This window comes from Rissa tridactyla, chromosome 6, assembly GCF_028500815.1.
Source record: "Rissa tridactyla isolate bRisTri1 chromosome 6, bRisTri1.patW.cur.20221130, whole genome shotgun sequence".
Classification (NCBI taxonomy): domain Eukaryota; kingdom Metazoa; phylum Chordata; class Aves; order Charadriiformes; family Laridae; genus Rissa; species Rissa tridactyla.
Genome location: NC_071471.1, coordinates 11,540,349 through 11,558,473, shown reverse-complemented (window position 1 = coordinate 11,558,473; position 18,125 = coordinate 11,540,349). Strand labels below are relative to the sequence as shown.

The 18,125-nt window shown below is 47.7% G+C and overlaps 1 protein-coding gene across 2 annotated transcripts in view; it reads left to right on the top strand.

The window, feature by feature from the left end:
* The window catches only part of INPP5D (inositol polyphosphate-5-phosphatase D), a 60,466-nt gene extending 45,164 nt beyond the window's left edge, over positions 1 to 15,302 (top strand). The window contains exons 16-28 of one of the 2 annotated variants that reach the window (XM_054206567.1): positions 621 to 729; positions 886 to 974; positions 1,208 to 1,289; positions 2,494 to 2,583; positions 2,740 to 2,853; positions 3,961 to 4,043; positions 5,102 to 5,189; positions 5,938 to 6,087; positions 6,834 to 6,927; positions 7,161 to 7,268; positions 7,910 to 8,176; positions 9,747 to 10,323; positions 14,204 to 15,302. In XM_054206567.1, coding sequence (XP_054062542.1) covers positions 621 to 729; positions 886 to 974; positions 1,208 to 1,289; positions 2,494 to 2,583; positions 2,740 to 2,853; positions 3,961 to 4,043; positions 5,102 to 5,189; positions 5,938 to 6,087; positions 6,834 to 6,927; positions 7,161 to 7,268; positions 7,910 to 8,176; positions 9,747 to 10,323; positions 14,204 to 14,206 — 1,854 coding nt within the window. In that variant the 3' untranslated portion in view covers positions 14,207 to 15,302. Of the gene's footprint in view, positions 1 to 620; positions 730 to 885; positions 975 to 1,207; positions 1,290 to 2,493; positions 2,584 to 2,739; positions 2,854 to 3,960; positions 4,044 to 5,101; positions 5,190 to 5,937; positions 6,088 to 6,833; positions 6,928 to 7,160; positions 7,269 to 7,906; positions 8,177 to 9,746; positions 10,324 to 14,203 lie in introns of both variants that reach the window. The other variant, XM_054206566.1, reaches the window with a different exon arrangement.
* The last annotated feature ends 2,823 nt before the right edge of the window (positions 15,303 to 18,125 follow it).

Below are 18,125 nucleotides of genomic sequence, written 5' to 3'. Positions count from 1 at the left end.
TTTTTCTAATCTAGGGCGAGATGGCAGGAAGAGGGGAGGCAGAAGGGATCCCCAGGGCAGGAGTGTGGCCCCAGTTGAGGGAGAGGAAGGAAACCCCCTTTGCCCTCTCCAAGGATGACAGGACCAAGGGCATGCCAGGCACGCTGTCTGTCACGCTTTGCTGCTCCAGGCGGCATCGTTCTCCCCAAACCTCCTGACTCCCCTTCCCACTGCGAGCGAGTGTCTGTCCCTGAACAGCTCGATCCAGAGATTGCCTTTCTGCTCTATTTGGTTAGCTTTTAACGGCTCAGAACAGGCCTTCAGGAACAGGCAAGCCGTAATAAATACCAGATAGGTTTCAGCAGGCGGGAGACAACAGCAAGCCCGGTGTTGATGCACATCTGGTTGTGTGTGTGCGCGCTGGTGTAGGGGATGTGTGGGCATTTTGATGCCTGTTTCGATAGACAAATGTTCAGCCACGCAGCAAAGGCTGGGGCCTTTCGGTGAAGGGAAAGGTGGGGAAGTGGCGGGGGTTACAGCTCTGGGAAGCAGTTCAGAAGCACTTGCCGGCTCACCAGGGAAGGGAGTATTTATAAGAAGGTTTTGCATCATCTGCAGCTCTGCTGTTTCCCTGTTGGCAGGAAGCAGAGAATATTATCCAGAAGATCAGGCAGCAGCAGTATCCGGAGCTGCTGGCTTTCGACCAGCTTCTCATAGAGAGAAAGGACCAAAAGGTGTTTCTGCAGTTCGGTAAGGTTCTGAATTTGTTGGCAGGTTCCTCTCCCATTTCCAGCAGCTTTCTCTGCCAGGATTGGTGTGGGGCGGGGTGTACAGAGCAGTGGCTGTCTTGCCCAGATGGGGGTTCTTAATGGGCCCGACTGTAAGAAAGCTATCTCTCTGTTTTAGAGGAAGAAGAGATCACTTTTGCTCCAACCTACCGGTTTGAAAGAGGCACCCGGGAGAAGTATGCTTACACCAAGCAAAAAGCTACAGGGGTAGGTGAAAACTGACATCCCTTCAGAAATACATGGCAGAGCAGGGAACTCCTACAGAAGAAAGTGACTTATACCCATCTCTGCATTTTCGGCTTTTGTAGTGTTTTCAACGGAGTCAATACAAACAAAAGGATTTGACACTAATATATGGTGCTTGGGCGGGTGAATTTCCTGTTCTTTTCTGAACTGGTCCTTTCCCTTCTTCTTGACATGAGCTCTCCTTTGGTTTGCAGATGAAGTACAATTTGCCATCCTGGTGTGATCGAGTGCTCTGGAAATCGTACCCCATGGTGCACGTCGTGTGTCAGTCCTATGGTGGGTAGATAACAGATTGTAGATAGCAAAGCAATCCGCCTGAAACGGAAATGATTCAGAGCAGAGTCTGCAGGATCTCCCTGCACTGCCAGGCACTCAGCATAGAGGGACCTGATGTTAAACCAGGCAGAACAGAGCCAAACCTCTCTGCCTGTAACCCTGCAAGGTTGGGAATTAATTCTGTTATTCTTTTATATGCATAATAGCACTCAGCTGCAGCTGCCCAGCTTTAGGCCATGCTGTAGGATCACTTTATACCGGTTATCTCTTGGCAACAGCAACCACTTTTCCTGTGGGGTCACCACCAGGAGCTCCTCACTGGATGGTGCCGGCAGGGCAGACCCCGTGTATGCAGTCCAGTCCGCAGAGGCTGCAGCTGCAGACATCTCTCTTCTGTCAAATCCTATTCCAGAAGGACTGTGTGGGACCAAGAGCCTGTTCCCTTTCTTGCTGAGAAGCACCACAATAAGTGCAGTGCAGGGAAGGGAGGAAGCCCACAAGATGTGTTTAAAAAAAGACTCAGACACTGAGTTTCTGAAATTTCATCAACTGCACAGGACCAAGCATCTGAGTATAACGTTGATGGTTTCCTGTGCATGGGGTTGAGAAGGGGGCTGTAGAAGCCTCTTGGGGGATCGGGTGGGCTGGTCTGATCACAGAGCCTATTATGATGAGGTGTGTCGTCAGATAAGCACCTCTACAAAGTCTGGCATCTGCCTTTATACGCCGTTCTTTTCAATGGACGGGGCTTGCTGGAACCCAGTGTGTGCTCAGGTCAAGTCAAGACCTCATTCATTCAGTGTTAGCCTTGGGCCATCAGTTGTTCTGCAGCGCTGAAGTAGCACCAGCATATTCTTGTGTGATTTCCTGACATATTAGGGCTTTAATTAGCTGCGCGTGTTGCAGAGGCAACCAGGAATCCTGCAAAGGCTTTTTGCGCTGGGGGAGTCTAACCCTGACAGTCACTTGCAAAACAATACGTTACAGTTGGGTCCGTTAACCAAATCTTTATGTATTTTGACACAAGCCTTACATTCCTATACACTAATATGAGATGATGTAGAAACACCTTTGACTAGAGACAGTTACCACAGCGACAGCGATGCTTTCTGGAAAATCACCAAGTAATATTTGCATGGCCGCGATGTCGCTGGGGCAGGGCAGAAACGCAGGGCAGTAACGACTCTCCCTTTCTCGTTGGCAGGCTGCACCACTGACATCATGACCAGTGACCACAGCCCTGTCTTTGCCACCTTTGAAGTGGGAGTCACCTCACAGTTTGTTTCAAAGAATGGTTAGTTGGGCTGGGTGCGAGCGTGCTGCCTTCACCTTTGGATATAACAGGCAGTATACGTTGAAAGAAAGAGCCGATTCTTAAAGAGTCCACTCAAAAATGCCCTCTTGTTATCTCCTGTTGAAAATGCCATTATCTTCCCCTCCTCTTCCCTAGACTCCAAGTACACGGATTCCCAGGGGGAGATCGAGTTCCTGCACTGCTACGCTACTCTGAAGACCAAGTCCCAGACCAAGTTCTACATCGAGTTTCACTCTAGCTGCTTAGAAAGTATGGGTTTGCCCGTCTTTATCCTTTCTGTCCAAGTTTCCTGCTTGTTTGGATTAGTTCCCCTTCCTCTTGCTTTGATATGCATAAACAGCTGTGTAGATCACTTGCTCCAGGGATGTCCTAGATTTGTTGTAGTTTACAAGACACCCCATACTGTCAGCAATGCAGTCTAAAACCCACAGCCCTTCAGCTGTAATCCTTGCTTCGATGTGTCGCCTTCCACCAGTTCTTCCATCTTGTTTGGCAATCTGGTCGTCTCTTTCTTGAAGAGAAACATGTGTCGTTCTCTCTTATCGCACAGAAAATCTCTTCTACTTGACAAACTCTCCGTTGATTACATTTCTAATCGTGCCTGCTGCAAGTGATCAGGTGCTTTCAAAATAAAGCACCGGAGTTATGCTAATAAAAATAACTTAATCACCCTGTGGTTTGAAAAGAGTAAGTGAGAGGACTGACTGAGAGTGAAAGGAAAGCTATCGAGTGGGTTCTGTAAAGGGGACGGTGTGCCCAGGGATGCTGCAGGTTTCAGTCCCTGCCCTGTGCTGCAGGGCCGAGCCTCAGCCGTTTATGTAACAGGAGCCAACGTGCCCTCGCTGTGGGTTTTTTTAAGCGCTTCCCCATTCCAGGACTGCTCCCGTAAGTGGGACAGCATGCCTTCGGTCTCTGCTTCATCACATTATCGTGTGTCAGAGCGCTGTGTCAAAGACAGTTCCATAAAAGATTATTTTTTGGCTGTATCAAAATTTGCATAAATTTCTATGGAAACAGTGTATTACGAATCTTAAATTAGAATTTCAAAAGTGTGCTATCTTGAGTGGCGTAGGAAGAGCTGTCATGTTCTTATCCTCCAGTCCATGTATGCGCTGAGCTTTCCAGTGCCAAGTTTAACTGTAAAATAAAATCGTTTAACAATGCTCCAGTAAAAAAAAAAATCACTTGTAAGTTTACTGTGTAAACATTCACCCAAAGCTCAGACTTTAAGCTTCTTAATAGTTTTAAAACTTGTGTCTGAGTGGGAAATGAATCGTAGGCCTTCTGGAGACCTAGCACCTGAAAAGGCTTTGTAGCCAAGGCTGCCTGGGGAACTCCTTTCTCATCGCTTTGCAGGTTTCGTGAAGAGCCAGGAAGGAGAAAATGAGGACGGGAATGAAGGGGAGCTTGTGGTAAAGTTCGTCGATGCCCTTCCAAAGGTAAACTGGGACTGTGTTTCCATATCCGTGCAGAAGAGAAGCCTTAGACTTGCATCCCGTAAGCGACATTGCATCTTTTGCTGATATAAACACTGCTTTGAGGAACGTGGTTGTGGTCCTGTTTACACCCAAAAGGGACCATAAGAATGCAGGATGGGCTTAAGCTACACAGAGTGTGTTATAAGCAGGAAAGGACTTTCTTGCCATATACTTTCATCTGTATCAGGAATTTTGCTGGTCCGATTATGTCACTCAGGAGCGTGACTTTTCTCTCACCCTTTTAGTGGACGTAACTATAGTGACAAGTCTTTCAAGCAGGCCCCCTTTTTTTTTTTAAGTTTTAGACGGATGATAAAACAGCTGTGCTGGAGTTTCTTTGCCCTGAGAGACAATTTTTTTTTCTTCTTGGTATTTTTGAGAAAAGTTGACCAAGTATTTTTTACCTGTGTTAAAAAGACCGTCAGTCCCCAGAAGCAGTGGTCTGCCTGTCAGTGTCAAAGACAAGTCCTACCCCTGAGATCGGAGCTGTTCTCCATTTCCTGGCATGGTGGGTGCTGGAAGAACAACCAGAGCTCTTGGATTTGGAGCAAATATGCACGTCAGTACCCTTCTGCATAGCCCAAAAGAAGAACTGCTGACTTTGGAAAGAGTGCCTTACGCTGAGAGATTGGGAAAAAACTCTGTAATAAGTGATTGTAACAACAGCCAAACAGATTTTTGGGAACAGACTGTAATCAGAGTCCAGATCACTTCCTCCTAGAGCAATTTTCAGTCTGCACTGTAGGAAAAAACTGTAGCTCAGCCCAATGTGAGTGTTTGATTTGTAGCATTTTGTCCGCTGTGCTGAGACCGAGAGTGGTGGTGGTGGGGGGACTCTAAAAGTGTATAGCCTTCTACCACAGACCTCCAAACATCAGCGAAGAGGCTGACCCAGGGGGAGTCTGACCCCCTCGTGGGTCTGTCCAGCCAAGCCTTGCTCGTTTGGGACTGGGGCACGGGGGGAACCATGTTCATGCAGACCACCTCTTGCACTGACCCACGTTAACTTGTCTTTGCAGCTGACTCCAATTATTTCAGACCCAGAATACCTACTGGATCAACACATCCTGATCAGCATTAAGTCATCAGACAGTGACGAATCTTATGGTAAGTGCTTAGCTCTGAAGTCCTGGATGAGTCAAAATCTACTTACATTTTTCCAAAGCACTGAAAGAGTGGGAGACAACAGAAGTAGCTCTTATAGACTGAACTTCTGTGATGCTCTGACTTCTGATTTAGAATTCAAAACATACAAAATACGCTGTGGGCAATATTTTGTGAGGTAATGATGGTTGGGGGAATACAAACTAGAGGCATCAATCTGTGTGAGCTTTACTGCTTCTAGGGAAGAGCAGTGGCTTAAAAAGAAATGACTTTACAGGAATTAAATCAGGAACAAGTCCGTTTAAACGGTTTTATTCAGAACCTACAAATCCTGTTTCACTTGTACTTACTTGATGCATTTCTCCTGGCTACAGAAAAGTCGTCATCAGTGCTGCTTGCTTCCAAATTCTAACCAGCCAGAGCCTGCAGTTCTTGTCCACAGAAGGCTCTTTGCTGAAATCCCATTAACTGAAATGGCAGTCACAGGCTCATGTTCTCCTTTACCAGTAATGGAATCTCAGAACCCTGTGGGTGTCTCCAATGCCCAAATCCCTCACACATATGTGAAGAAGTGCAATGAATGCCCCTGATTTCTCAAGAGATATTACCCTCCTTACTCTCCAAAGCAGATTCTCTCCAGTGATTTCAGCCCTGTTGGCATAGTGATAGTAGATGACTGACACGAGAAAGAGATTTCAATGCTTTTTTTTTTTCTCAGTCCCAGGCTCATTGTCTCCTTGTCATCCCTTAGGGGAAGGCTGCATTGCCCTGCGAATAGAAGCAACGGAATCCTTAGTTCCTATCCATACTGTGCTGACACACCACGGTGAGAGAACAGGGGTCTTCCAAGGTGAAATCAAGTTACAAACATCACAAGGAAAACAGAGAGAGAAACTGTATGGTAAGGAACGAGATCGCCTCTGCAATGCTCGCTCTAGAGAATATCCATCTCAAAAGATTTCTGATAACTGTCAAGGAATTGAGAACTATCCTTGCAGTGCGTTTAGTCCCCAAAAGGCAAGAACTTTTCATGCTGACTGCAAGGAGATGCAAGTATCATTAGTTCTCAGGAGTATACCTGTACTCTTTCAGAAAGACACGGCAACTCCATTTGGGTTTTTCTTTTTCATCATTCAAGTAAATTCGGCAGACTGAGAGAGCCCCCTGTCTGTCACTGATGCTGATTTTATTGAATGGTGATACCTTTCTTCCACTTGCGGTGGCTCTATGACAAGGTGGCGAAGCTCTCCCTGCTCCGGTCGCCCAGGGGAACATCTGCAAAGAGCACATGAGCTCTCAAGGAGCAAGATCACAGACTTTGATTTTTCTCTCCGTGCTACCTGCTGTTCTCTTTCAGAGTACAAAACCAGCCTCACAACATTGACTATTATTGTCAATGGTAAGGTGACCTGTATATGACTGTTTCAGGGATCATGACCTTTGTATTTCAAGATAGATGCCTTTTCCTATGTCAACAAAACGTGATATGTATTAGTGGGCAGCTGAAAACATAATAGCACAACTGTTTAAAACTGTCTCACTGTCATTCCGATAGAGATGCCTTAACACAAGCAATAACACAGAAAACTTAAGGAGTCGGACTCTGAAGCTGGCAAAACACTCTTCTATGCCTTTTCTTCCCTTCAGATTTTGTCAAGGTTGAACGTGATGAAATTGCTGGGCAGAAACCAAAGAACATCAGCAACTTGGAGCCCAGCAAAGACTGGGATCAGACTAACAGGTAAAGGGCAAGTGGCGAAGTCAGTTACAGAAAACCAGTTGGCTCGATAAATGCGAAGCTGGGCTTGCTGTGGGAGCAGTGTTAAGGCATGGTGAGCACCGGGAAGCTGCTTTTGTGGCTCGCTGGTCAGGGCGGGTCAATGCTCTCGTGCCCAAAGCTTCAAAAGCTGGGAATGCGTTAGTCAGACTGGGTCCCCGCACTCCACTTAAAAAGGGCCCTTCTGTTTCCAACAGAAAGTCAAAATCTACTCATCTGATGGCCAGAGAGGCAGCAGCCATTGCTCGCTACTGGGGGAGCGCCTCCTCTTGCCCAGACAACCCGGGAAAGGAGGATGTGTTACGGTAATCTTGCTGCTTTACCTCTGCCGGCTTGGGGCGGGAAGTTCCGCTCAAACTGCCTCTCTTCTCCTTGTCCAGGAGTCATAGGATGCCTCTGGGTAAGGCTGTCCTTTCACTCCAGTTTCTCGGGTGCATTTCTTTGCAGGCAGCTTCCTGCCTTCTGCCAGCTGCTCTGTACGGGTACACCTCAAAAGGCCAAACATCTCTCATATCCCTACGCTGCGTGATGCTGCCTGGTGCTGCCACTTGCCTCTGGCTTGGAGGCGTCCTGCTGCAGCTGCCGGCTGAGCCGCTGGGCCCAGAGCCCTCTGACAGCCCCTGTATGTGGCTGCAGAAGCTGAGTGGTTGCTGCAGCCTGGAAATGGAAGCGTCTGCTGCAGCCAGAGGAACTGTCTGGGGTTGGGGGAGGTGGCCTTGGACCTGGCTGCTTCCTCTCCAGTGACCCAGGGGAGGGAGGCACTAATGGGACTCCCACTTATTCTCTGATTCTGAAGCAAGAGTGACAAAAAAAAAAATAATCGTAGGTGGTATTGAATCGCAGAGTCAGTGGGCACTAACTCCTTTGTAGCTGGCAGGGAGACAAAAAATAAAATAAAATGTATTTGTGCATGTATCTTTCTAACAATAATTCTTCTCTCCAGCAGCTCCACTCCCACAGACATTAGCAACCCCAGCTACCTGGGGATGGCTGCGTTCCCTCAGCAGCCCTCTGCCACCAGCCAGCTGAAGCAGATACCTTCACCAGACCAGCCACCTTCTCTCTGGACCTACGAGCAGCCCAAAGAGACTACCTCCGTAATGGGACAGAGTCAGCCGTCCTCCACATCACCTTCCTTGTCGCCTCTATCTCCAAAAACATCCCTCCAGCCTCCAGGAAACAGAAGCGTTTGCAGTCGGAGTCAAGAGTATCTGTGAGTCTTTTGAGTTTCGCGCTGGGGCCAGTCCCCTCTCTCCTGCCACTCTGCCCAGTCACTGTTTCATTATCTGTTATGGAGAGCTCGAGGCGCAGCATGTTCTTTCTGCGTTTTATGTCTAGAATTAGAAAATGGTAATTGAAGGTCAAAAGTGCAAACGTGGCATACTCAAAAGAAAACTAGCATTAGTAGTTTCTCGGGCTTTTGAGAAAGGAAATATAAGTTTAATTCTCTACCAAGAGAAGAGCAGGAGACTACAGAGTTGACTGTAGTAACAAAGAAAAAAAGGGAAGAGTGTGGCATACATCTTTCCACTGGATGGGAAAGAGAGCTCCGTCACATGTCAAACGTGAAGTACTTTAGCTGAGTTTCTACTTACACTGCTATACAAATGTCTGGCTCGCTACAGAAGTTAGCATCCATGTGCTGCATCTGCCACAAGTCTTGATGGAGAATTTCCATCCAGCAATTGAAAATATCCCGTCCCTACCCACCTGAGTAAAGCGATGAGGCTTCTCCACCCTAGTGTGTGTGTGCCACTAGTGCCCTCGTTCCAGACCTCTTTTTTCGTAGTGACAGCTGCTTTCTGCGTCTGGGCCGGAGTTCCCTGGTGGATGCATGTGGCGCTCTATAAGCCAGAACTTGCAGAGGCAGCAAGCTCTGCCTCCAGCCGTTACATACCCACCAACACTTCAGCAAGCGCTCAGCTCTTTCTCCTGCGTATACTGACTCCCAGAAAATAACTTGAAGGGAGGAACACAACTCATTTGAAGACACCCAAAGAACACGTGCCGCTTACCCCCCTCTTCCACTCTGCTCAGTGATATTGCGGCTGCTCTTTTAAGTGCCGTGGCGGTTCTCCAGATGGAAGCCTTGCCAAATCAGGCCAAGTCATACAAAACCCACAAAACCTCCCGTGTCCCGTTGTACAGCTGGGCTGTCATTCCAGTCTGAGCCTCATTTCAAAGGGCTCATCTGTGAACGCACAATGATCATCTCACCCTATAGTCTATAGCTATTACTTACATATTGTGCATTTGGGTGCATTAAGGAGTTTTATCCCTTCCCTAGGAATACCACGTGGCATTGGTAGCAAAAGGAGATTGACCTAGTTGTAAAATGCTACAGTATGATGTGAGCTCTTACGTTAACTGTCCAGACAGCCATTTCAGTCCTCTCTGCCAGAGAGATTCTTATTAATATTTAAATTCTGATTTGTGCATGTCGCAGAGCCATCAAAGCGCTCGGCACAGTTTGGCTCAGTAGCTTATCTCTGTTTAAAGAGAAGCCACATATGACTTCCACAAGGCTGCAGTCCAGCAGGGAGTTTATCCAGTACCATGCATATCTGCTCTCTGCTGTCGTGTTAATAATGATTAAACAAAGTAAAAACAATACACAATTGTGTTCCCCCCCCCCCCCGGTTTAATTGTTATCCTGTTACCCCTTTTGCACAGTCGGTTTAATTTTATCACGCTCATTTCCTATTCATTTTCTCTTTAAATCAGTCAGTATTTCTTGCCTGCTCTTTACAAATCTCCTTTTTGCTCTGCTTTGATGACCGTAGGCCACCTGAACTGGGGAAAACCACAGCAGAGCCTTTGCTTCAGGAGGAGGGACAGCAAAAGCCCGAGATGTTTGAGAACCCGCTGTATGGCTCTATGGCCTCTAAGGGCAAGGTGGCAACAAAGAAAGAGCAGGACTACCCCAAGGCCTTGCGAAAAGAGCAGCCGCCGCTGCCTGATCAGAGCTTTCACCTCCCAAAGTCACAGGAGCCTGAGAGCAGCAAGACCTCTGGCAAACAACCATCGCCTCCTTTCCTGGTCCCCACGCAGCGATTCCGGTCCTATACTTGCTCTGGCCAATCTGAAGAAAAGAGTACAGGCGAAAAGACTCAAGGCAAACCGAAGATGACAACATCATTAGAAAACTCAGCACCACTCAAAAAACTGGTGAAGCCGTCGAGGTCTGAAGTCAACCCAAGCACTCAGGGACAGCACAACAAGCCGCCCCTTCCCTCGAAGAGCCGGGCAGTGCTGGACATGCAGAACTCCAAGGGTCGAGACTATCGGGACAGTTCAGAGCTGCCGCACTCTGGGAAGCATCGGACAGAAGAGGGACCGGTCGGCCGGACAACTACACCGGTGCGTTGCTTGTGAGCGTAAGGCAGGGGGGAAGTGTTATCAGACCGTGGCGTCACAGCAGAATACTACGAGAGTAGCGCTGGCTTGGTCGCCACGCCCTCGCTCTGTATTTCCTAACCAAGCTCAGAGGACTGTCCCACAAACCTGCAGGGCTTGCAGAGCAGGGTTTGCAAGGGGATATCTTAGAGCAATATTGCTGCTGTCATGTTGTGAGTGGGGCCAGAGGAGGACCACAAAGATGATCCGAGGGCTGGAGCACCTCTCCTATGAGGACAGGCTGAGAGAGCTGGGGGGGTTCAGCCTGGAGAAGAGAAGGCTCCGGGAAGACCTTCGAGCCCCTCCCAGTCCCTAAAGGGGCTCCAGGAAAGCTGGGGAGGGACTTAGAATCATAGAATCATAGGGTTGGAAGGGACCTCTGGAGATCATCTAGTCCAACCCCGCTGCCAGAGCAGGGTCCCCTAGAGCAGGTTGCACAGGAATGCGTCCAGGCGGGTTTTGAATGTCTCTGGAGTTGGAGACTCCACCACCTCTCTGGGAAGCCTGTTCCAGTGCTCTGCCACCCTCAAAGTAAAGAAGTTCCTCCTCATGTTTAGGTGGAACTTCCTATGGTCAAGTTTGTGCCCATTACCTCTTGTCCTGTCGCTGGGCACCACTGAAAAGAGCCTGGCCCCATCCTCCTGACACCCACCCTTTAAGTATTTATAAGTGTTGATAAGATCCCCCCTCAGGCGTCTTTTTTCCAGACTGAAGAGACCCAAATCCCTCAGTCTTTCTTCATAAGAGAGGTGTTCCAGTCCCCTAATCATCTTGGTAGCTCTCTGCTGCACCCTCTCCAGCAGTTCCCTGTCCTTCTTGAACCGGGGAGCCCAGAACTGGACACAGTACTCCAGATGTGGCCTCACCAGGGCAGAGTAGAGGGGGAGGATGACCTCCCTCCACCTGCTGGCCACACTCTTCTTGATGCACCCCAGGATGCCATTGGCTTTCTTGGCCACAAGGGCACATTGCTGGCTCATGGTCACCCTGTTGTCCACCAGGACTCCCAGGTCTCTTTCAGCTGAGCTGCTCTCCAGCAGGGCAGCCCCCAACCTGTACTGGTGCATGGGGTTATTCCTCCCCAGGTGCAGCACCCTACACTTGCCCTTGTTGAATTTCATAAGGTTTCTCTCTGCCTAACTCTCCAGCCTGTCCAGGTCTCTCTGTACGGCAGCACAGCCTTCTGGTGTGTCAGCCACCCCTCCCAGCTTTGTGTCATCAACGAACTTTCTGAGGGTGCACTCTATCCCCTCATCCAGGTCATTGATGAATATATTGAAGAGGACTGGACCCAGTACTGACCCCTGGGGAACACCACTTGTCACTGACCTCCAACTAGACTCTGTGCCCCTAATCACTACCCTCTGAGCTCTGTCTTTCAACCAGTTATCTATCCACCTTACTGTCCATTCATCAAGCCCACTCTTCCTAAGCTTCCCTATGAGGATGCTGTGGGAGACCGTGTTAAACACCTTGCTTAAGTCAAGGTAGACCACATCTACCTCCCTCCCCTCATCTATCCATCCAGTCATGCCATCACAGAAGGCTATCAGATTAGTCAGACATGATTTCCCCTTGGTGAATCCATGTTGAGTACTTCTGATAGCTTTCTTTTCCTCCACGTGCCTTGAGATGACGCCCAGAACAAGCTGTTCCATCATCTTTCCAGGGATGGAGGTGAGGCTGACCGGCCTGTAGCTCCCCGGCTCCTCCTTCTTGCTCTTTTTGAAGACTGGAGTGACATTGGCTTTCCTCCAGTCCTCAGGCACCTTGCCTGTTCTCCAGGACCTTTCAAAGATGATGGAGAGCGGCCCAGCAATGACTTCCGCCAGCTCCCTCAGCACTCTCAGGTGCATCCCATCGGGGCCCATGGACTTGTGAATATCTAATTGATCTAACTGATCCCTCACTTGATCCTCCTCAACCCAAGGGAAGTCGTCTTCTTTCGCCGTTACTTCCCCCAATGCCTGGGACTCCTGAGGGCTGGGCTGAGCAGTAAAGACCGAAGCAAAGAAGGCATTCATTAACTCCGCCTTCTCCACATCCTCCGGCACCATGGCTTCTGTTTCATTCAACAGTGGGCCCACAACTTCTCTGGTCTTCCTTTTGCTTCCAATATACTTGTAGAAGCCCTTCCTGTTGAGCTTGACATCCCTGGCCAGGTTTAATTCCAAGGCAGCCTTGGCTTTCCTTGTTTCATCCCTGCACGCTCTGGCAGCATTCTTGTAATCCCCCCAAGGGGTCAGTCCCTTCTTCCATTTATTGTAGACTTCTTTCTTCCACTTGAGCTTTTTCAGAAGCTCCTTGCTCAACCATGCAGGTCTCCTGCGTCCCTTGGCCCATTTCTTTCTCTTAGGGATGCACCAATCCTGAGCTTGGAGGAAGTGGTCTTTGAATATCAACCAGCTCTCTTGAGCCCCTTTGCCTTCCAGAGCCCTAGCCCACGGGATCTCTCCAAGCAGTTTCTTGAAGAGGTCGAAGTTAGCCCTCCTGAAATCCAAGGCTGTAATTTTACTTCTTGATGTTTTGTGCGTGGTACCCATGATCCTGAACTCTATCATTTCATGATCACTACAACCTAGGGTACCCCCAACCTTAATGTCCTCCACCAGTCCCTCTGTGTTTGTCAGTACCAGGTCCAGAAGTGCTCCTCTCCTTGTTGGCTCCTGTACCACCTGTGTCAAGAAGTTATCATCAACGCACTGGAGGAGCCTCCTGGACTGTGCATGCCTGGCTGTGTGGTCTTCCCAGCAGACATCAGGGTGACTGAAGTCCCCCATTAGAACCAAGGACTGCGATTGCGAGGCTACCTTCAGCTGTCGGTAGAAAGCCTCATCAGCTTCCCCATCCTGATCAGGTGGCCTGTAATAAACACCCACAACAGTGTCCCTCATGTTTGCCTGCCCCTTCATCCTTACCCATAAGCTCTCGACCCTCTCGTCATCCGCCCCTAGTGAGAGCTCGATGCATTCCAAATGCTCTCTCACATAAGAGTGCAAGGCACTTCTTACAAGGGCATGTAGTGATAGGACAAGGGGTAACGGCTTCAAACTGGAAGAGGGTAGATTTAGATGAGATCTGAGGAAGCAATTCTTTGCTGTGAGGGCGGTGAGCCCCTGGCCCAGGTTGCCCAGAGAAGCTGTGGCTGCCCCATCCCTGGAGGGGTTCAAGGCCAGGTTGGACGGGGCTTGGAGCAACCTGGTCTGGTGGGAGGTGTCCCTGCCCAGGGCAGGGGGTGGCACTGGGTGATCTTTAAGGTCAACCAAAGGTCCAACCCAAACCATTCTATGATTCTGTGAAACCATGGCCTTAGTTTTGCCCGAAGTTTTAACTTCTTTTGGACTATTTAAGCTTGATGGCCAGAAAAGGAATGCAAATAGTCAGCTGCTTTGTTATTACTCATTTGGTGCATACTGTGTTGTTTCTGAGAATGTCCAAACTTGGCCTGACAACACAAATCTACAGTATTGGCTGACGGATTTGCTTAGCTGTAATTTAAAAAAAGACAATTAAAAGTAGTTATCTATGGGAAACACTTATTAACTTAGAACAGTGGTGTCCAAAAACATTACTGAACCCCCTACTGAAATTATCACGATAATCATGCATCTACTTTTCTGGGCTGGTGGGTTTTGGTGGGGTGGGGTTTTTGTTTGTTTGGTTGGTTGGTTTGTTTTTTCTCCAGAACATCATGAGCTGGATAAGGACGAGTAGGGAAGATCTTAGTAAATGGTCTTGGAAGAAAAAGAGAGCCCACTTGAACAAGCTGTAGGGTTGGTTTTTTTTCCATCAAAACTTTTAGACTTGACAATAGATGAGCTGATGTCTTCTCTTGTCTCAACAGTGAAAACGACATGGCAGGTGGCACCCTGGGAGGAATCCTGATGGGAAGAAAGATGGAGATTACTGCTTCGTTCACACTGATGTCCTCTGGTCTGGTTCTAAAAAGACTGGGGGGGTTTATTTTTGAGGGTGCATCCCTCTCTATGATTACGGAAGTGTTCTAGCTGAGAAGTTTATCCTGTGTTGCTCAGAGCAAGAGGAGCCCGGACCACAATACCAAATGCAAGTTAGCCCTTTGTAGTGTCACTTTGGTACTTCTATTAAGAGGCAGGTGGTTAAGTACATGCATTAGTAAATGTTTTGAAAAAGAGGAAGGTACGTTATAAGGACTAGGAGATGGAAGGGGTGTATTTAAAGAACTCCCTTTCTACGAAAGCAAAATTTTTATTTTGTGTTACAGAATTCCTATTAAAGAGTGATATGTAAAAGAAAGCATTTTGAAAGCGGTACGGCTCCAACAGCATGTCCTATCCCCAGAGCAAGGCGTTAGGGGAGGGTGGGAAAAGAGTCTGACTGGCAGATACTGATGAATGTCACACACTGTCAACGGAGCCAGCTTTGCCTCTCGTGTGAGCTCCCCGGCTGCATACACGCATTATTCACGCAGAGGGCAAGGGCTGGCCCTGGGCACTGTAGCTTTTTTTTTTCCCTAGCAGGTAGTGCTCTTGGACCCCTAACAGACAAAGGGACATGTGAGAACTGCCTGCAGAAATGGGAGAACAGGCAGGGTCCATCGGCAGCCCAGGAGCACAGCTGCCTGACGGGACGGAGAGCAGTCCTTCCAGCCCGTCTTACAGCAAGCACTCTGCTTTTGAGGGACACTGGCTGGCTGGTTTTGTAGCATTCGTAATAGATTAATGCTGACCTTACTGTACACTTTTGTTCATTGACTGAGAATGAGTAACGTTAACATACTTGTAACTTCTGTTATATTCCTGTTAAGTATTAATGCCGTGGTTACAATTAGGCTATGCCTGTTTGTGACTTAATCGTTGCTATTGTTTCCATGTTGATTACTTAAAAATAATAAAATAGTCACCTGTCTGATCATTCTTTACTGACCATTCAGAACTGCCTGCCATGTGATTCCACTTGAGCTGGGTGTTACACCAACTCGCTCAGGGACAGCAGTCCCTGCCCAGGAGAAACACCGACGGCACCAAGGAGTGCAGGGAAGATGCCACAATGCTGCTGCTGCGATATTGTGACGCGGGACACGTTTGTCCATGAGCGCAGAGCCTTTGTGGTACAGCTGGTTTAAAAATCCTAGCGCCTGTTAGCAGGTACAGTTACTAACTGTGTGAGCATAGAAAACGTACAGTAATTTCACTGGAGCAGAAGAGACCAAGCACAGGCTTGTGAGAACAGGTGGAAGAGGACAGTCTGTAAGGTAGAAATCTTTTTAAAAAGAGTGGTTTTTCTGCCATGCAGGTTGGGGTTTCAAGGCATCGTTACTGTAGGCTCTCTCACCTACAAGTCAGCAAGACGGGCCGTAAGCTTACATTCCTCTTGCTTTATTCAACAGAATCCTCTCTGTGCGATCCCCATAATTCAATACTTCTGGTATTCCCCTGGCCCTGGGGAGCGTTTCGCTTTTCTATTCCAGACTCCAGAACCCATACGGCCACAGAGTAAAACCTGCCCGGAGCAGGTGAGCTTTCTGTCTGATGCAGAGAGTTAGATTAGTTCCTACTAATTCTGTGGTGCATTCCTGTACGTTTGGAGGTGGAAATGTGACAATTTCTTGTTGCACAATGTCCTTTCCACAAACAATTTTAACTTCTCAATAGTGAGACAGGCTCAGGTTTTCTGTGATGCTGGTGTTTATCCACCGACCCCCTAAGCTAAGTGAACCTTCCTAAGTAGAAAAGAAAGCATATTCCCCAAAGTTTGCAAAATAACAGCTTGATATAAAGCAAGGATAGCTTCTTGCAACAAAAAATATTCACCTAATTGGGAATACTGCTTAAATTTGGCCCAGATTTGCAGATGAGCAGAACTTGAGAACACTGGACTTAATAAGGCATAATATAACACCCAGGTACTTGCTTTGGCCTGTCTTTGGAAAGGCATATTGCCGGGGGAGAGGAGAAGCTCTCTGCCAAGTTTCCAGCAGAAAAAAAAATACATTACTATTCCCATGCTAAAAATGCATTGCTTCCGCAGCTCAAGAGCTGGGTATGAATTCTCACTTGTGGCTCCAAAGAGAGTCTGAGTTATTCTCTGTGACAGGAATGATGGCAAATGCCACCGCACTTTTTGCAAGAGGAAAATGTTCAAAAGAAGGGTCTGTAAAGGGCTTCCTGAGGCCTCTGCAGGAGAGAGAGAGTTCTCAGGTGAACAGCTTGGACACAGAGGGGTAGAGCTGGGCAAAAAAGTAGTGGGACACGGCTCAATACTTGTCTTTATAGAAAGACTAGCTGTGCCTTGAGATGGCAGAGTTGGTAACTCCAACTGTGGGAGCTTGCCAGATGTAAATATTAGAAAACTGAATTTAACAAATAAGTCTTGTGCTTATGTTTGGGGTTTTTTTCGTTTTTACTTTCTGTTGCAAAGCCTTTAAGACGATCGCTACTGGTTCTACTGCCTGTGTCCTGAACCAGACGAAACCAGGACTGAACACAAGCTGCTTCTGCCTCGTGCCCGTGACTCGCTCTTGCCAAACCAGGCACGTTTTTCTGCAATCTCTGTTATTGCCCAGTTAAGTCGGTACAGCCAGTGCGGGCAGAAGACATGAAGCGAAGGGTATGAAAAGTCCAAAAATTGACTGATTTTCCCCAGATGTAGTACCTATCCATAACCTTCCGGCGTCCTTTCTTTTAAATTCTTAAAATAGCTGCAGTCTTATCGTACTTATTTCCATGGAGACCCAGCTGTCAGAAATGCTTTGAGTTCCCAGCTACAGGATGTAATGTTGTCGAACACAGTAACTTTCTAAAATCCTGTTTCCTGACTGCACTTGATGCATCTAACGCAAGCGTACTTGTCCTCTCCACTGTAAAACTATCACAGGGCGCTCTTACAGCTTCTCGTAAAATTTTGTAGCGGGCTGTATGTTTCTTACCTGGTAAAGCTAGGGTCTTACAGAAAACAGCTCAAAGGAAGAGGGAAAATAGAAGGAAAGAAAACCAAATGAAGATGAGTTAGTCGCTCCAAAATAGCAAGGGTGCATTTGTGATGGTGTTAGAAGTGATGTTCCTTAGACCTCCAGTCTGCTGGGGCCAAGCACGCTTCTTCTATACAGCTTAAAACTAATCATTTAGTCGCTAGGCCTCCCATCTGTTTTAAAAATGGAAGTTTTTCTGAAATCTTTACCACATTTTTCTGTTGTCCTTGTGATGGCACAATTAAAATAGTCCGTATTGTGATGGAAGGGATGTATTGTCCAAAATTTAATTTATATCCCCCCTTCCCGCCCCTGACAAAGCTCCTAATTTTTATAACATTTTCAAGGCTCAGATATTAGTGTATGGTTGAAGTGTGGGTGTCAGGACTAGCTAACTGACCAAGGTGATCCAGGGCAATTCCCAGAGATCTCCTAACCAATGGCTCCAAATGGCAACAGATTGTTTGGAAATGCACAATATCCAAATACTTACTTTTTTTATTTGCCTAATCTCTGCCTGCGAGAAATCCACACTTTCCCAGATAGGACATTTGCTAAAGAGACTCCATCCCTATCCTTATTTGTTGTATCCCTTGATGGTAACATAAATGAGAGATGCAGGATGTGGACTGTGCATTGGGAAAGTTTAGGCGATGGTGGAGGCATCTCTTGATCTGCAGCAACCAGCGACAGTTTGGTGCCACAATACATGTCAGCTGCATCTGCATGACGCTTGTTTTGTTGCTGAAGGATTTCATGGAGGAGTCAATGACTTTCCCTATTTTCTGTGCACAGCTGAGGCAAGAGGCGAATACAG